Raw genomic sequence first — 18891 nt, 5'->3', positions numbered from 1 at the left:
AATATAGAAAGGACATGGACCTGATAGAGAGGGTCCAGAGGAGGGCCACCAAAATGATCAGGGGGCTGGAGCACCTCTCCTATGAGGACAGGCTGAGGGAGCTGGGGTTGTTCAGCTTGGAGAAAAGGAGGCTCCGGGGAGACCTCATAGCCGCCTTCCAGTACCTGAGGGGGGCCTACAGGAAGGCTGGGGAGGGTCTGTTTACAAAGGCCTGCAGCGACAGGACGAGGGGCAATGGCTTTAAGCTGGAGAAGGGGAGATTTAGATTGGATATTAGGAAAAAATTCTTTACCATGAGGGTGGTGGAACACTGGAACAGGTTGCCCAGGGAGGTGGTTGAGGCCCCTTCCCTTGAGATATTCAAGGTGAAGCTCGATGAGGCCCTGGGCAACCTGGTCTAGTTGGGGGTGTCCCTGCTGACTGCGGGGAGGTCGGACAAGATGACCTTTGGAGGTCCCTTCCGGCCTGGACTAATCTATGAATCTATGAATCTATGAATCTATGAATCTGTTTAACTTGACAACAGTAAAAGCAATGACCAGGACAGAACTTGAAGTATATCACTTGTATATCACTTGATATATCAGAGGGTTGTGTTGCCATTCACAGGGATTTCAACAGACTTGAGAAATGGGCTGAGAGGAACCTCATGAAGTTTAACAAAAGGAAATGTTAAGTCTTGCCCCTGGAGCAAAATATCCCCAGGCACCAGTACATGCTGGGGGCCCACTAGCTGGAAAGCAGCTTGGCAGGAAAGGCCCTTGGAGTCCTGGTGGACAAGTTGAACATGAGCCAGCAATGTGCTCTTGTGGCAAGAAAGGCTAACGATATCCTAGGCTGCATAGTGTTGCTAGCAGATGGAGGGGGGTGATCCTTCCCCTCTACTAAGCACTGGTAAGGCCACACATGGAGCCTTGTGTTGAGTTCTGGGCTCCCCAGTACAGGAGAGACATGGACATACTGGAGGGAGTCCAATGAAGAGCCACTAAGATGATGAAGGGACTGGAGCACCTCACATATGAGGCTGAGAGAGCTGGGACTGTTTATTCTGGAGAAGAGAAGGCTCAGGGAGATCTCATCAATGTGTACAAATATGCGGAGAGGGTGTAAAGAGGATGAGCAAGGCTCTTTTCAGTGGTGCCCAGTGACAGGACATGAGGCAATGGGCACAAACTGAAACACAGGAGGTTCTATCTGAACATAAGTGTTGTGGTTTAGGACAGATTGGTCAATGACAGACGACAGATGCTCTCCCCCCACCTCTTGCTCCAAGGAGAGGAGGAGGAGAAATAAAGAGAATTGTGAGTTTAGAAGGAACTAAACTACTTTAATGAAATATTAATAATAAAATTAAAAGGAAATAATGAAATAGATTCAATATATACCAAACCGTATCAAGCTCCCAGGATGACGTCACCAGCAGGCACTGGGGAAGTCCCAGACTGGACTCAGTGATGGATGGGAACTGGATTCCAGCTCTGGAGTCAGGAACACACAGATCGGGATCAAAGGCAGATGAACAGACAGGGTTCTCCTCGGACATCAGCCTTTGAAGAGGGCTGACCCTTTGATCCCTCAGCTTTTATACTGAGCATGGGGCAGATGGGATGGAATACCCCAGTTGGTCCAGTTTGGCTCACCTGTCCTGTCCGCTCCTCCCTGCAGGTGGTATCCCTCTACGCTTTTCCGTTTCTGACCCTCTAACAGGGCAAATAATGAAATTAGCTGACCTTGGTTGTTATAGCAATAAGTATAAGCAAGAGCCTCTCTGCATACCATTCCTTGGCATTAACTATAAACATGGGTCTTATGACTCTGAAATTAACAGTTTTCTGTAGAATATGCTGTTAATTTCAGAGCGTTAGAAGAGGCCTAGCCAAGAAGTAAAATTACTGAACAGAAAGTTGGTTCTGTTCTACCTCAAACCAGGACAATAAGGAAGCAGTTTTACAGTAAGGGTGGTTGAAAACTGGAACAGGCTGCCCAGAGAGACTGTGGAGTCTCTATACATAGATATATTCAAAAGCTGACTGGACACAGTCCTGCTCTAGGTGACTCTGCTTGAGCAGGGATATTGGACTAGACCCTCTGAAAAGGTCCTTTCTAACCTCAATGATTCTGTGACTTGTAAAATATAAGATTTTAAATGATAATAAATTCAGACTATATAAGCACATTGGAACTTGACTTCCATAAACAATCTAAAATTCATATGTAATTAATATGAGACTAAGAATATTCTTTAAGAAAAATTAATTTAAAAATTTATTTTAAAAATAGTAACACAGCAAATTAGGTATTTTTTGCATGCTCATATTTTCCTAAGTACTAATTTTAAGATCAGTACTAATTTTTAAGATCAGCAACAGACACCACTTTTCATCTTTATAAACTTTAAAATAACATATTAGTGATTTGACTAAATGACATACCACTTCATCTTCAAATCCTCCAGCTAGTACAAGTGAATAAGCTCCATCGTTACTGCGTCCATGAATTCCGCCAACATGGGGTCTGTGAACACCTGCTTCACTCACCTTGAGTATTAAAAAAGAACAAATGTAAAAATACTTTTTTAAAAACCTGGCCTTTTGCAATAATTTTTCTGCTTAAATTTTTTTTCCATAAGTATGTTTGTATAACAGGATTGCCATCTGATGTTACGCCAGTATCAGATGGCAGCAGTGAGCATACCTGTGAGAGGTGTGCCCAGATAGAGGAACTCCTCCGCTTAGTGATGGAGCTCCAGGAAGAGGTAAGTAGATTGAGAACTATCGGGGAGTGTGACAGAGAGAGAGAGAGACTGCTGGAGTCACAGCCTGCCTTCCCTGGGACAGGCCCAACAGGCAGACAGGGCATATGATACAGAGGATTCCCTGTCCTCTCTCTGCCTGGCCAAATGTGGTAACTTAGAGCATGGGGGGCAATGGCAACAAGTTCCTGCCTGGTGCAGCAGGCGTGTCTCCCCAGTAACTCCTTCACCTTCTCAGGTACCCTTGCAAAACAGGTATGAGGCTCTGCATGCAGAACCAAACCATGACAAGGAAGATGATTCAATTAGCATGGAGGTGTCACCAAGGTTAAGCTGAACTACACCCCGCATCAGAACCTCTTCAGTAAAGAAAAAAAGTCAGATCATTGTCATAGGTGACTCCCTCCCAAAGGGAGCGGAAAGCCATATATGCAGACCAGACCCACTTCTCTGCTGCCTCCCTGGGGCCTGGGTTAAAGATATAAAGAGAAAGCTTCCTTCCCTGGTATGGCCCTCAGATTATTAGCCATTACTGATTTTTCAGACAGGCAGTGATGAATTGGCAACAAGAAACCCAAGGGCGATCAAGAGAGACTTCCGGGCCTTGGGACAACTGGTTAAGGGATCAGGAGAACAAGTAGCGTACTCCTCTATCCCTCCAGTTACAGGGAAGGACGAGGGAAGAAACAAGAAGAGCCAGGAGATTGATACCTGGCTCCGAGCCTGGTGTCATTGGCAAGACTTTGGGGTTTTTGATCATGGGTCAGTTTACATGACATCAGGCCTGCTGGCGACTGACAGGGGACACCTGTCTCAAAGGGGAAAAAGGTTCTTGGTGCAGGAATTGGCAGGGCTCATCGAATGGTGTTTAAATGAGATTTGAAGGGGGAAGGTGATGAAACTAGGCTCTTTAGAGATAAGCCTGGAGGTGGCACAATAATGTTTATTGGATGGTACGCTAGTGAAGTCCCTTGGTCTGCTGACTCAGTGAAAGTAGGGGATGGAGACTTATGCAGCAGCAGAGATGCGAGGATCATTGATGAGTTAGAAACTACAGCTGCACCTGGGAATGGTCAGGTAGCAATTAGGGCTTCTCCCAGCAAAAAGGTGGCAGGACCAATAGCTCATCTGTAGTGCTTCTACACTAATGTATGCATCATGGGCAACAAACAGGAGGAGCTGGAAACCACTTACTGTATCATCAGTAAGTTCGCAGATGACACCAAGTTAAGCGGGAGTGTTGATCTGCATGAGGATAGGGAGGCTCTACAGAGAGACTTGGATAGATTGGATCGATGGGCCAACGTAAATGGTATGAGCTTCAACAAGGCCAAGTGCCAGGTCCTGCACTTGGGCCACAACAACCCTATGCATCGCTACAGGCTTGGGGAAGTGTGGCTGGAAAGCTGCCTGGCAGAAAAGGACCTGGGGGTCCTAATTGACAAGCGGCTGAATATGAGCCGGCAGTGTGCCCAGGTGGCCAAGAAAGCCAACGGCATCCTGGCTTGTATTAGAAGTAGTGCGACCAGCAGAAGTAGGGAGGTGATTGTCCCCCTGTACTCAGCACTGGTGAGGCCACACCTGGAGTATTGTGTCCAGTTTTGGGCACCTCAATACAAGAGAGATGATATCGAGGTGCTGGAGCGAGTGCAGAGGAGGGCAACGAAGCTGGTGAAGGGCCTGGAGAATAAATCTTATGAAAAGCGGTTGAAGGAGCTGGGACTGTTTAGTTTGAGGAAGAGGAGGAAAAATTTCTTCACTGAAAGGGTTATCAAACATTGGAACAGGCTGCCCAGAGAAGTGGTGGAATTACCACCCCTGGAGGTATTTAAAAGATGGGTAGATGTGGTGCTTAGGGACATGGTTTAGTGGTCGTTTTGGCAGTGTTAGTTTGAGGGTTGGACTTGATGATCTTAAAGGTCCCTTCCAACCATGACTATTCTATGATTATATGAATTCTGTGATTAAAGGAAATAAATTTATGATTTTTAAAGGATTTTTTTAAAGAAAAAAAAACACAAAAGAAAGGACATCCAATGAAAAGAAAGGACAATAGAGAACATTGCTGACACAAAGATGAATATATACACTTTGCCCCTTAGGAAAAATTTTCACCATTCTTGCCATAAGCAACATTTAAGACCAGATTCAAGGTTGCTTAGACCAACTCAAAGAAGATACAGATTATCTTTTGAATTCAGTACTATTTTACATTAGTGTTAATATTTCTGCAAGAAAGATCACTGAGTCACATTTTTTTGGTGAAAATTATGTCAAGTATTGTTAAAAGTTAACCAACTCAGGAAAATGTATTTGCATTTACAGCCTTCCTTCATCTCTGAACATTTTCTCTTTTTCTGTTTCTGCCCAATGCCTGTACTTTTTTCCCCTCCTACTTGATTTTGATGCAATTTTATAAGATTTCTATATAAAAATATATATTTTATATATATATTTATGATTCAACTTCTATGCAATTTTGTAAGATTTTGCATTGCTTTGCTATTGTCATAAGAATATAACAGTCATCAAACTACATCAAACCAGAGTTCCAGCTAGCCAAATATTTTGTCTCTGACAACAAATAAAAACAGATAGCTGGTCAGTGTGAATACTGACTATGCAAGTGCACAATGATATTTATGTGTAAATTTTCTCAGTTTCCAGCTATGTGTGGGTTAAATTTCCTGAGCCAAAGGCATAATCTTTGCATTTCACGGAAGAAAAGTCAACCAATGGTTATTAATTTATCTACTTGAGTTCCAAACTCTTGCACACTCTTAGCTTTCACAATATCCTACAGAAAAGAGTTCGCAGTATTGTTGCATATTGCATGAATCAGTACTGCTTCCATTCATTCTTAATCTAGCACCTGATCATTTCATTTGATGCCCTCTCCTTTTGCATCAAAAGAGAATATATAGTTGTTCCCTATTCACCTTCTTCAATTTTAGTAGACCTCTGTAGCATACCATCTTTCATACAATTTTTGTACGAAAGCCGTTCCATACCTTTAACCATCCTTGTTCTTCATAATTATATTGGTTCTCCTCTTCCTTTCTTAATAATTCTTAACACTTGATTTACGTTTCTGACCACTACTGAGCACAAAGATGACATATTAAAAAAATTATCTATTACAAGTTGTCTTCCCTAAATGATAATAATTAGCTGAAAGCCCTTTATCAGCTATGAAAAGTTATGATGTTTTTTCCCCCTCATCTTTACTATCCATGACAACTTAGCATTGTCACTTAACTGTCAGTTATTTGTCAACTTTTCCAGACCATTTATGAACATGTTGAACAGCACAGGCCTCACCACCACTCTGTTCTCTCCCATTCCATTAAACATAATTTCATTCATTCCTCTCTCCCTTCTTTAATTTTCATGAGGTATCCAAAATTTGATTTAAAATTTTGATTTCTGCCCTTTGTATGCTGTATCCAGAAACAGTTCTAAGTCAATTTCCTTCTAGGAAAAAGAGAGCTGTAAACCTTCAAACTACATGACCACGCAAAATATATAATAAATCACATATAAATATTCTTAAGAAGCTTGTTGCATTAAAAAAGGAAGAAAACTGTGAGACAGCATTTACAGCATTTTCCTTCTAAATTCTCATGAATCTGCTAAGAATCCATGTTCATACAAAAGAAGTTGAATCAGAAATAAAAGTGTAACATTTTATGTGGCAAAATGTTGATCTGTTTTAGAAGTATGTATTTAATACGTAGCCATTATTAAATAATTATGTACAAATGATAACTCTTCTTCTAATATCTGTGCCCTACATTATTAGTCTTATCTGCTTAATTTTCTGAGAAAAACAAACCTCTCTACTTACTTATATTCCTGTTTGCAATCAGCACTTGAAAGTTCTGGGATCTATTTGATCTGTTCCATCAATGGAATCTTTGAAGAGATGGAATCCTAACTTTTATTCCTGCTTATACCGGCTGATCCAGTAACAATAAAATTTAATTCAGAGATCTTGAGTATGCAGAACTGATTTTTAAAACTTACTCTAAGAGAATATTATTTACCTGAAAACTAATGTAAAGATTAATGATTGCAGAAGTACTTTTTCAGAATATGAATATGTTTTGAAGTATTTATTTTAGTTTGCTTCACAGAAAAGTTCTTCAAATGTGGTAGGGATAAATCAAAATATCACAAAAAAACCATAAGAATAGACATTAATTTTCTCAAACGAGTAGTTGTGTGTAAAATCAATGAATAATTGACACTAACTGCAATTTTACATTAGAAATTTAATTTGTTTTGCTATTCTATAATATCTGTATTGATGGTAGTGCTCACATTAGCACCAAATTCAGACAAGATTCAAGGAACTTGTTTAGTATTCAGCTGTTTCTCTGTGAATTCTATTAAGGGGAGAAACTGAAAACTGTTGCTGAGGGGTAAAACCTCTGCTGTTGACCATTTTAGCCTGAAGACTTGCATGTCATACCAAACCCCAAATTATTCAGACACCCATTTTTCCATAAGAAAAACAGTTTTTAATAAGTACTCTCTCTGGAGGCAATGGGTGGGATGAAGACTTCAGAAAACACATTAGAAAAGGCTTTTGGTTCTTGCCATGTCCCTCTTCCCCAAGGGGAAGAAAAAGTCTCTGGCTATTCCTCTGGCTATGGTGGGAATACTCCTGAAATATGTTCTTCTCCATGCTGCTCATTCCTGCCCCTTTTGTGGTGACACAGTATTTGTATAACCACAAAGTGAAATGGATTGGGAAAATTACCCTCTCCCGCAAAGGATTGGTTTTCTGCCAGATTTCTTTCCAATATAGTTTATCATATGGCTTGAGAAACATTTGTGACAGGAAACAGAAGGGACAGTGCAAGAAGTGGACATGGCTGGGTGGACTACATCTTTCAGTAGTCAATGCTGGCTTGTATTAGTTTATTCATCAGCCTAAAGGAAGGTGCTGATGCTGGTTCTGTATGACCCAAAAGGAACAGGTAATCAATTGATAGTGACACAATCAGATGTGGCTCTTACCTTGGGGACAGTGGGTTCCACCCCCACCAGAACTTTACAACCCTCAGTAAAATCTTATTTCTTTCCTATGCTAAGTATGGATAGCATGCACACTAGCACAAAGCCTGGCACCACAACACGTTGGAAAAGACGTATGCACTGAAACAGGAACTATATTGCACCTGCACAGTAGCCCTCGGTGGGGATCCCAACCAGCTAATAAGCATTAGAGACACCACTGGATACAGTCAAATATTTTCTGAATTCTATAATCTATATCCATAAGTGGGATGGATTGGTTCATGTTCCATAGCAGTAGAATTCAGAAAATATTCAACTTCCTCCAATTATTTCAGTTGGGAGTTTAACATGTGAGATATAAGTCCATCCTAATTATGGCAGGTTCCCCTATAAAATAGTAAATACTATTTTTACAATTGCAATTAAGTTGTATTTTCAAAGAAATATACTTCAATTTCCACTATAGTTGGCAGTATTTTGAATATTAGAATTAAAATGCACTCTCTATAGTTATTCTTAGTAAACATGACAATTACCAGTCCAAAAATAATTTTTCTGCCCAAACTGTACCTATTATTCAGATTTATTTCAATTACAAATCCAAAAACATACCTGAACTCTGAATTTCCAGGTTGTCCCAACAGGGACACCAGGTACAGGACCATAGTGATTAGAAGGGACAATAGTGCATTCCTTAGTGCGACCAACACAAGCCATGCCCTAAAAAACACATCAAAGAGAATGGATTTTATCATATTTAAAATAATTTATAAAAGCTGATGCAGATATCGACATCCAACCAATATAGTAAACACTTCAAAATATATTAATATAAAAATTGTCAACAGCAGTTTTAATTAATTAACTAAATTGCATTTAGTTACCTCTAACCATCTTAAAAATTCTTCAGATGTTTTAACTTTCACTAGACAGTGTACAGGATTCAACATTGCTTTACAGTCTGTTCAATCCTGTACTGAATTTTGTGTAATGCATATATAAATGCACATATATAAAGATGTAACACATACATGAATGGTGAGATATTTTTAAATTAAAATACACTCTACCTTGCCCCAGTCTCTCTGGCTTTCAGTACTGGCAGATGGCATCTTTGCTTTCTTTTTACTCTGCTTGAGTTTTTCTCCAGCCTTTACAACTTCATTAGAATCATTTTTGCATGAAGGACAATACCTAAAATAAACGTTTCAGTAAATACTTTATTACTTAGTAATAATGGCAATACATTTCTTCTAAGCAAAATAGTGCCAAATCTGTTCATCCTGGCTAATTTTGAAACTAGCAAATATATGACAGTTTTTAAAAGCTGAGGACTCAGGTTGAAAAAATAAACTCAAGAACAAATACTGTCCACTTCTAAAACAAGACTTTTTTTTTTCTTTTAAAGTAGGGTGATAGAGGTGAAATATTTCACTCTTCTCATACGATGTACAAGAGGTCCCCATGTTTCCTGCATTCCCTCCTCATTTTCGCTTCCTTTCTTTGCTTGTTCAGATCACATAGGGGAGAGGAGAAATGAGATTAGAGTACACTGCTGACTAATGCTCATGGTTAATTTCCACATCCTGCCCACTCATCATCTACTTTTACTGCACCAAATCTCACTTCAGACAGCTGGATGTGGAACAGCCCTAGGGTACCACAAAACATGCATACGTGTACATATGCATCCTTATCCTACCCCACCATGACTAAGGCATCAGGAATGTCACTCAGTACTCAATAAATGGGAAGAGTATTTAACTCCATTTCTATATATTTCTTTGCCTCATATGGCATTGGGACTCATTCCAGCCACCATAAAATGATTACGGTAGAAAACGGATAGGAGATTGTAGGAAACACTGCCTAAGGCAACGGGGGGAAGGGAGCACACAGATTTTTTTATTGCTTCTAACAGCACTTTTTTCCCACTCCAGGTGTGCCAAGGCAAAGGCAACTGCCATTGCTTCTGGCTTCCACAGGCTGAGTTTAGTCCAAAAGTCACTAGAGGAAGAAGTCTGATCTATAACAATAACAACAATATATTTAGATTACTACTACTACTACTAATGCCTTACTATATACCTTTTATCTTTGAGTATGAACAGAAGAACTAGTTACCATAGGGCAACAAGTCACTGTGTACAGATATTTCACAAGAATTGCCTGTGTACACGCTCTAAACCCTCTAAGAAACTGGGAGCTACCTCAAATCATGTTTTTATTTGCAACCTAGAATTCATATAGATACTTATTGCAGAACACAAACCAATAATTTCTAAATCATACCTGTTCAATTTAAAGGTAAAGAAGAAATTTTCCATAATTTTCCGCTAGGCAAACTCCACCTGGACATTGACATTCAGGCTATGTTCTTTCCTGTTCAAACATGCTTTGAGGGTCGTTCTTTTTAAAAAAATTAAACTTGGAGCATGTGTATTTTCTTTTTCGTAACCTTGTTGTGATTAATATTGGAACATAAAATTACTTTTTGCTGCTGGAGTACTGGTATAGAGTCTTTTAGGAGTAAGGGGACCTGAAGAAGAATGGATGCACTGTCAGAGTACAGATCCTAAATAATATTCCCTTTAATATTCTAGATGACTGTAGTCAGAAAATTTCTCAGTTGTTGCAGTCACAAAAGAACACTGTTTAAGGACTGTGACCAACTCTGAAGTGCTATAGCAGAGAACGCTTTCCAACACATTATTTGGAAGCACTAAGATCTTCAGCTCACTTCCATAAGCGATTAGTCGGAAGTGAATGGATGTTGGGGCAGATTAGTCTTCTGTGCACAAAAATAGAAAACCTGAGGATAGCTGGAATTCACATGCTGCCCAACAAAGACTGATGAATAAATATTATATATACCTGTGTACACAATCATTTTGCATATACAAGAAATGGGAAGCACACAGACAATAATTGCTATATTTAGTCCCAACAACTCATACATATTTGCAATATGTATTGAAAATATTTTCTAGATCGTGTTCAAATTCAGCAGTTTCTCCAAACAGAGCAAATATGAGTAAAATTATTTTCAGTTCAGGATATTCAAAAGGAAATGTCTATTTCCTTTGAAATCAGCAGAAGCATCTCAGAGTGCATATATACACAATGAAAAAACCCTCACCAAATGTCATAACTGAAGTTGCATATAGGTATAAATATAACTGCAGTCTGGGAAAACTGAAATATAATAGCCCAAGAAAAAAAGTAGAGCATTAGACACTGAACTATAAACAAACTTACTCAATATGAGGCAGCTGATATAATATAGTACACTAAGTTATTTACTTCCATAGTGTTAAAACTTCTGAAGTACTTAAAATATTTTATTTGAAGTGTGTAGTTCCACTAAAATCTATCACAAAGTACAGTTCAAAGTTTTTTCTTTAAAACGTGTCCATATACATCTATTGATGTATTCATAATGGAAAACTTAATTCTAAAGTTCTATTTATAAATCACTTATAAAAGATTAGCATTTTATATATTTTACAAGCAGGTTATAAGTACAAATGGTATGAATTGCACATAACTGATACAGGTGAGATGTGGCATGGAGCTTAAGATGATAAGCTTCAATGGGCTGATGCTGGCTCCATGTAGAGTCAGCTCAGAACAGAGTTAGCTGAGTCCACCAAGGCCTACAAGTTTGGCTTTCTTGCTGGTGGTGCTAGAGTTACTTGAAATGGTGAGGAGTTAGGTAGTAGTTTACTCACAGCACAAAAAAATGAATAAGGTGGCTATAGGATAAGGGAAGGGCAAGGAGGCAGCAACAAGGGCTGAGATTGAGGGGAAAAAAGGATTAAAGGAGAAGCAACAATGAAGCCCGAATAAAACAAATAAAAGGTTGGGGAAGCACCACTGTAGGTGGTGCTAATTAAGTCTAATAACATCAGTTACTGTCACAGAGGTTATAAACTGAATAAGTTAATTTCTGAAATTCTGTAATGATCAATAATGCTCAATACCAATAGTTTATGAATTATATTTATAAATAGAATCTTAACATAAAATGTAAATATGTTTAAATACAGTGCAAGGATGAAAAACATACCAGAAATATAAAAGCGCTTCAGTAATTCCTTTAGTTGCAAATAACAAAGAGGTACCTTGTGTAGAATGGGAATATACATAAGTAAATCATCCTTGTATATTTACCAATCCTCATCTTCTGGTATCTTGCTTAAGGGAGGGTTCAGGCAGTATATATGATAAGCCATATTACATTCATCACAAAGGAGTTGCATGTGAGCATCCTGTTTTCCACCACACAAGTAACAGGAGCAAAAGCGACATTCCTTATCTGGGTCAGCCCTGCAGTGCTTGCATTCAGGGCCACTCTTTCCTATGAAAAAAAAAGATAAAAAGCCACAGGTCTTAGAAAACTGATTTCAGATTTATAAATACAATATAATGGCAGAAGAATATATATATGTGTGTCCACGTGAACATGCCACGGATATAGTAGCTTTGCTATTACAATGAAGTCTGGGTTTAAAATGATCAAGCCAACAGGAACAGTTTATACCTGTATAACGCTTATGTATTACTACATGACTAAGTAGTTACTGTCAATATCAAGTTGTGTTTTTCAACCTAACATTTATAAAAGGGTCGTTGTCATTTTCCAGGTTAGGTTACAACCTAGCTTGTTGCTCTGCTACCCTGGCCATCGGGGGATGGGGGTGTGGGAGATGTAAAAAAAAGAAAATAGCTCTACATATTCAAACAGTGGCAACATAATTCACTGGCAGCTTGACTGCATTTAATCCATTATAATAACTGACTAATTTTATGAAGACTTAGCACTTATTAATGTAAATGAATAGGCTCATTTTGATGGACTAGGTCATGAGAAAGTATTGTTCTGCAAGTTGCCCTGGCAGGACTGTCTGTAGAAAGACTTGAACAGAACTGTGAAATTACAGTCCTTTATAGTGTTGCAATTTAAAAAAAAAATGTACAGGGTTGATAAATAAAGAAAAAAGTATAAGTTTAGAAGGAGGAGAAGACTTAAGAGCACTTGACCACAGCTCAAAGAACAATTTTGGAGTGAGTATTTCTGTGTGAAAGCCATCAAGAAAGACTATGGAAGCGAATCTGACTAAACTATGATGATGTGATACAGGATATGATAATAACAACAATTAAGTAATGTGATAACCAGAGCACTTCCAGATGGCTGAAGGAACATTTTTCTTACTTCGGTGAATAAATGGGCCTTGAATCAGAGGACAAGGAGGAACTGGAATGATTGTTTGAGAATTTGGATTGGAAGCAGGAAGCTAGAGCAGTGGTCTCCAAATTTTTTTGTTTGCACACCTCATCAGTAAAAAACTTTTGAGCATGCACCCTCAATACATGTATATTTATTTCTAAGTTATATGCATATACTATTCTACTAATATGTTATGTACATTATAAAACATACACAAAACCAGAAATTAAAAAAGGATGACATAAAGATGAAATAAACTCTATTTTAAATCCAATTTTATTTTATTTTTTAACAGTACAAAAATTATTTTCTTTCTGCACCCCAATGGATTGTCTTGCACACCCCCTGGGGCGCATGTACCCCACTTTGGCATCCATTGAGCTAGAGAACCAAGACATCTTTGATGATAATGGACAAATGAGTAGTATGAGTCAAAGTTTAAATTAGCTTCTCTTTCCCTCATATCACATTTTCTTCAACTATCCTATGAAGTTTACAATTTGATCTTCTGGTTCTCTGGAACTACTGCAATATTTAATTATATCATTCACTTGGATAAACAGAACTGTTTTCTGACACTCCCAAGTAGCTCTAGAGTGTCAGAAATGCTATAAATTAAGAATAGCCTTTTCTTACTTTTAAAAGAAGTAATATATCTTGAGGCCTACCAGATAACATTTGGCTCCTGTTACTACTATTACTTTAGGACAAAGGTAAAAAGATACAATAAAAAGTTTAAGATAGATGAGAAAAATGAAATATATAGCCACTTTTATTATTGATAACAATCAATTTGCCAGAGTTTCCTCATGTCCTCTAACAGAGGAACCTCAAAGCAAACTCAGTGAGAGGAAGGGGGGAGGACTGGGCCAGAAAACATCCTTTTTCCATTTCTCTTTTAAACTGGTTTAATAAATCAAATTGCATTGATTTTACTTGCACTGTTGCTCGAATAGAGATGAGCCTGTTCACCCTTACCACCACCGTAAAATTTAGTTGCAGGACAATTCATTCTCTTTGAATTCTAGCTACTGTTATTAAAATACCAGTCTACTCTTTTTCTTAGCATACAAATAAACTGAGCTGCATGTATTTATATAGCTAATTTTTAAATGTAGAGTAGGACTAGGGAGGCAAACACAGAGGAGCAATAAAGAAATCAGTTGAGCCATAAGCAATAAGAAAGCTATAGTGCATAGTGCTTCACAGAACAATGATGGTTTGTAAAAAATAATCTTGAAAGAAATGATAAGGAGATCAATAATTGCGTAAAAAACATATAGATGCAAATTTATGCAAAGATAGCAATTATGTGAGAGGTCTGAGAACAGGTTACAAATAAGGAGACAATTAAATAATAAGACGTGACAGTAGTAACTGAAAACGAGTAGGAAATGAAAACTTGATTCTTATACAATAAAACAGGGAGCCAGTGCAGGAAAATATAGAATGCAAAAAAAAATAAGGCCTGAAGACTAATCCATGACCGAAAGTTAGTGATAAAGCAATCATTTACATTAAACAGAACTTTAAACTTAATTCCACTGCACTGTAGGGGTGTATGTAAATAAATAGAGCATGAAAAGTTTACATACCCTCCAAAATCAGTTTTATAAACTAGAAATATACTCACAATATATATATATCTATAAATTAGGTACATAAATGCAAAGCAGATATAACTTGGTTTTACACTATCTCTAAATTGAAAATTTTCTCAAACTGTCAGTTTATCACAAAAATATTATTTTAAAATTTTGAGAATCACCCTTAAAGTGACTAAGAGAACATAAATGGAATGGATGGCTAGTTTTCATTGACTAATCTGATAAAAATAAATAATAAACAATGGAAAAATTTTTGCTTAAAATGCCTTCATTTATTGAAAATTACATTTCTACTTTTATGAATACATTTGCAAATGGAATTTGCTTTTTTAAAAAACACTGATTTTTAATATGACATCATTTCTTTAATAGTACACTGCAAATAAAGTATTGTATATTAATGACACCTACACAATGACACAAATATTAGCCTTAGATGATAAATGAAAACTAAACTGCGATAAATTTGCTTCTTTTAAAATCCAGTAATATCTATCAATAATGCCACAGATCAACCTCTCAGTGTTCCCACTACAAACTCTGTCTTATAACTCCTGTTCTTTAACTTTCACATATTTTTAAACTTAGGATACAATGTTAAACTGCTATTTAGAGAAATGTTCTTGGGGGGGGGGGCAGGGAGAAGAAATGGTGTATTTAGTGTTCAGAAGGACGTAAGTGGTCAAATAATCTAAAATCAGATATATCTGGATTTGTCATAGTTCTAGCAAGCTTGACACTTTCTTGCTTTACACAGCTAATAATTTTTCATTCTTAGATAATGCCAGGGTTAAAGATAGCAGTATTGACTCTTTCGGTCTTTTGCATCTGTTAAGAACTCAAATGAGATCTCAACTATGATAGTAAGTTTTGTGATTTGGATACCTGCCTAGGAACTTATCTCAGACTATGAACTCACTCCATACAGATAATATAAAATATCAGCCATTTACCTTCTTATGAGATTATATTCATAGAACTAATGTGTTGATATATTACTTCAAAAATTTATTCTCAATATGCCACATAATAAAGTTATATTATAGTAAAAAATTTTCAAACTAAAAATCTGTGTAATAACAATTGTAACACACCAAAGAAACCTCAATTAAATTAGAGGGTAGATTTAGATTAGATATTAGGAAGAAATTCTTTTCTGCGAGGGTGGTGAGACACTGGAACAGGTTGCCCAGACAAGTTGTGGCTGCCCCATCCCTGGAAGTGTTCAAGGCCAGGTTGGACGGGGCTTTGAGCAACCTGCTCTAGTGGGAACTCGATGGTCTTTAAGGTCCCTTCCAACCCAAACCATTCTATGATTTTATGATTCTATGAAATTAATTCTGTGCTCTGATCCCTTAATTATTTTAATGCCATTCAAATATTTAACTAACATTCTTAATCATACAATAAAAAAAAAACCTTACTTTTGAAATCTCCATCTCCAAATGTCAGTGGATAAGCTCCTGGCTTTTCAATCTTGTACATTTCCTCTATAAAAAGAATTCTGCAGTCATTTATTGCATCTTCTGGGCCTCTGAAAAATAAAAACATAATAAAGTACATTGAACTCTGTTTCTCAGACTTAGCTTCTATAAATGGCAAACCCTAAGCAAAGTAATATAGTTAACTGGTACCTGTTTTATCAATGACAAAATAGTTTTTATTGACTTCAGAAACAAAATTCAGTGCAGTGCTCTAACGTGTAGCAAAATGAAAACACAGTGTACAGTCTAGTTAGTGGCACAGAAAAAGAACATCCTAACACAATGTTTCATTGTCCAGCTTGATTCTTCTACAAATACTTTTAATATTATACACACCACAACAGTGATTTTATCTTAAATCAACACACAGTTATGCCTCATTTTCCTTCTAAATAACAGGAAACTTTGAATTGAAAGTATATTGAATGGAAAGTATATATGTAGACATGCATATTTGTGTGCATGTGTGCACATGTGTGTTTGTGTGTGTATAATGTAAAATATAGAAATATAAATATATCTTAAACTTTAGGCAGATCTGTAAGGAAAAGTCCAAATAGACACAAATTCAATAAATTGTTGGCTATTAGTAAGCATCTATTTAAATTCTGAAGCACAAAATATTAAACTAGTAATGTAAACTTTTTTTGGAAATAAACTGTATTTACAATTTCAGCATAAATCAGGCATTGCAGCTACAAATGAGACTTTCCCTAGTAGCTAGTAAAATGGAATTTTTGGCTGGAGGAGAGAAGGGAAAGAAGAAAGAGGGGACAAGAAAAGGATGTCTTTAGTAACAGGTTTGACAAATGTCTTTCAGAAATAACAACAGGTAGTTTATTTTAAAGAATGGTCTAAGAGGAATTCATTCAGTCCCTTTCAACCTTGCTCTTTATGATTACTTCGATGCTGAATTTCGCTATTGTATCTCAACTAGGACCTTGGGACAGGGCATAATCAAAATGGTGAGTGGCTCTAAATCACATCAATCAAGGATTCCCTTTAAGAACCTTTGTAAACTATAGGGAAATAAACTACATGTGCATGCAAGAAGTCTATAGAAAGATTTTTTTTTGACAAGTGAACTTTAATAGAGCTGGTCAAGAATATTTCAGCAAATTCTTAGACCACATGCCACTATATTATGAGAGCTATTTTGAGAAATGAACCAAAACTAACATTCTGCATCTCGACAAAAACATATCTTCAAAGCTCAAGTAGCTCAACCAGGATGCTCAAAGCCCCATCCAGCCTGGTCTTGAACACCTCCAGGGATGGGGCAGCCACAGCTTCCCTGGGCAACCTGTTCCAGTGCCTCACCACTCTCACAGTAAAGAGTTTCTTCCCAATATCTAATCTAAATCTCCCCTCTTCCAGTTTAAAACCATTACCACTCATCCTACCACTACACTCCCTGACAAAGAGTCCCTCCCCATCTCTCCTGTAGGCCCCCTTTAGGTACTGGAAGGCTGCTATAAGGTCTCCCGGGAGCCTTCTCTTCTCCAGGCTGAACAACCCCAACTCTCTCAGCCTGTCCTCATAGGAGAGGTGCTCCATCCCTCTGATCATCTTTGCGGCCCTCCGCTGGACCCTCTCCAACAGGTCCATGTCCTTCCTGTGCTCAGGACTCCAGAGCTGGACGCAGTACTCCAGGTGGGGTCTCACCAGAGCGGAGTAGAGGGGCAGAATCACCTCCCTCAACCTGCTGGCCACGCTTCTCTTGATGCAGCCCAGGATGCGGTTGGCTTTCTGGGCTGCCAGCGCACATTGCCGGCTCATGTTGAGCTTCTCATCCACCAACACCCCCAAGTCCTTCTCCTCGGGCCCGCTCTGCAGCCATTCTCCGCCCAACCTGTATTTGTGCCTGGGATTGCCGTGACCCAGGTGCAGGACCCTGCACTTGGCCTGGCTGAACTTCATGAGGGTCGCACGGGCCCACCTCTCAAACCTGTCCAGGTCCCTCTGAATGGCATCCCTTCCCTCCAGCGTGTCGACCGCGCCACCGAGCTTGGTGTCGTCAGCAAACTTGCTGAGGGTGCACTCAATCCCACTGTCCATATCGCCGACAAAGACGTTAAACAGCACTGGTCCCAGTACCGACCCCTGAGGAACACCACTCGTCACTGGCTTCCACTTGGACATTGAGCCATTGACCGCAACCCTTTGAGTGCGGCCATCTAGCCAGTTCCTTATCCACCGAGCGGTCCATCCATCAAATCCATGCCTTTCCAATTTAGAAACCATGATGTCACGCGGGACAGTGTCAAACACTTTGCATAAGTCCAGGTAGATGACGTCTGTTGCTCTCCCCTTATCTACCAATGCTGTGGCAACATCGTAGAAGGCCACCAAGTTTGTCAGGCATGACTTGCCCATGGTGAAGCCATGTTGGCTGTCACCGATCACCTCCTTATTTTCCACGTGCCTTAGCAGAGATTCCAGGAGGATCTGCTCCATGATCTTGCCGGGCACAGAGGCGAGACTGACCGGCCTGTAGTTCCCCGGGTCTTCCTTTTTTCCCTTTTTGAAAATGGGGGTTATGTTTCCTCTTTTCCAGTCAGCGGGAAGTGTTGAATTAATATGTATTTAATTAGTTGAAGGCTTGAGAAAATGTGTTAGGATAATGAATGAATGAAACACGTTCTACAATAGAGTGGTTTCATAACTCACTACCAGCACTATTGTGAGCACAGAAAGATAAAGAGTCATGAGAGACTTCTGTTTCTCACAGTTGAAAGATCTATGGAAGCACCAGTCTCAATTGGTTATGATAGCAGCCTTGTTAGACCT

General features: G+C 38.6%; 1 protein-coding gene across 1 annotated transcript in view; it reads right to left on the bottom strand.

Annotated features, from left to right (window-relative positions):
• LOC141476623 (E3 ubiquitin-protein ligase UHRF2-like) overlaps positions 1-18891 on the bottom strand; it is a 187531-nt gene that overhangs the window by 30767 nt on the left and 137873 nt on the right. Inside the window, exons 5-9 of the mRNA XM_074165397.1 lie at positions 16042-16151; positions 11951-12137; positions 8848-8971; positions 8390-8497; positions 2433-2537 (exon numbers count right to left, since the gene is read on the bottom strand). Of these exons, the coding sequence (XP_074021498.1) occupies positions 2433-2537; positions 8390-8497; positions 8848-8971; positions 11951-12137; positions 16042-16151 (634 nt within the window). The remainder of the gene's footprint in view (positions 1-2432; positions 2538-8389; positions 8498-8847; positions 8972-11950; positions 12138-16041; positions 16152-18891) is intronic.

The sequence above is a fragment of the Numenius arquata genome, chromosome W (genome assembly GCF_964106895.1).
Source record: "Numenius arquata chromosome W, bNumArq3.hap1.1, whole genome shotgun sequence".
Lineage (NCBI taxonomy): Eukaryota > Metazoa > Chordata > Aves > Charadriiformes > Scolopacidae > Numenius > Numenius arquata.
Note: the sequence above shows the minus strand (reverse complement) of the source record. Positions and strands in the feature narration are given on the sequence as shown.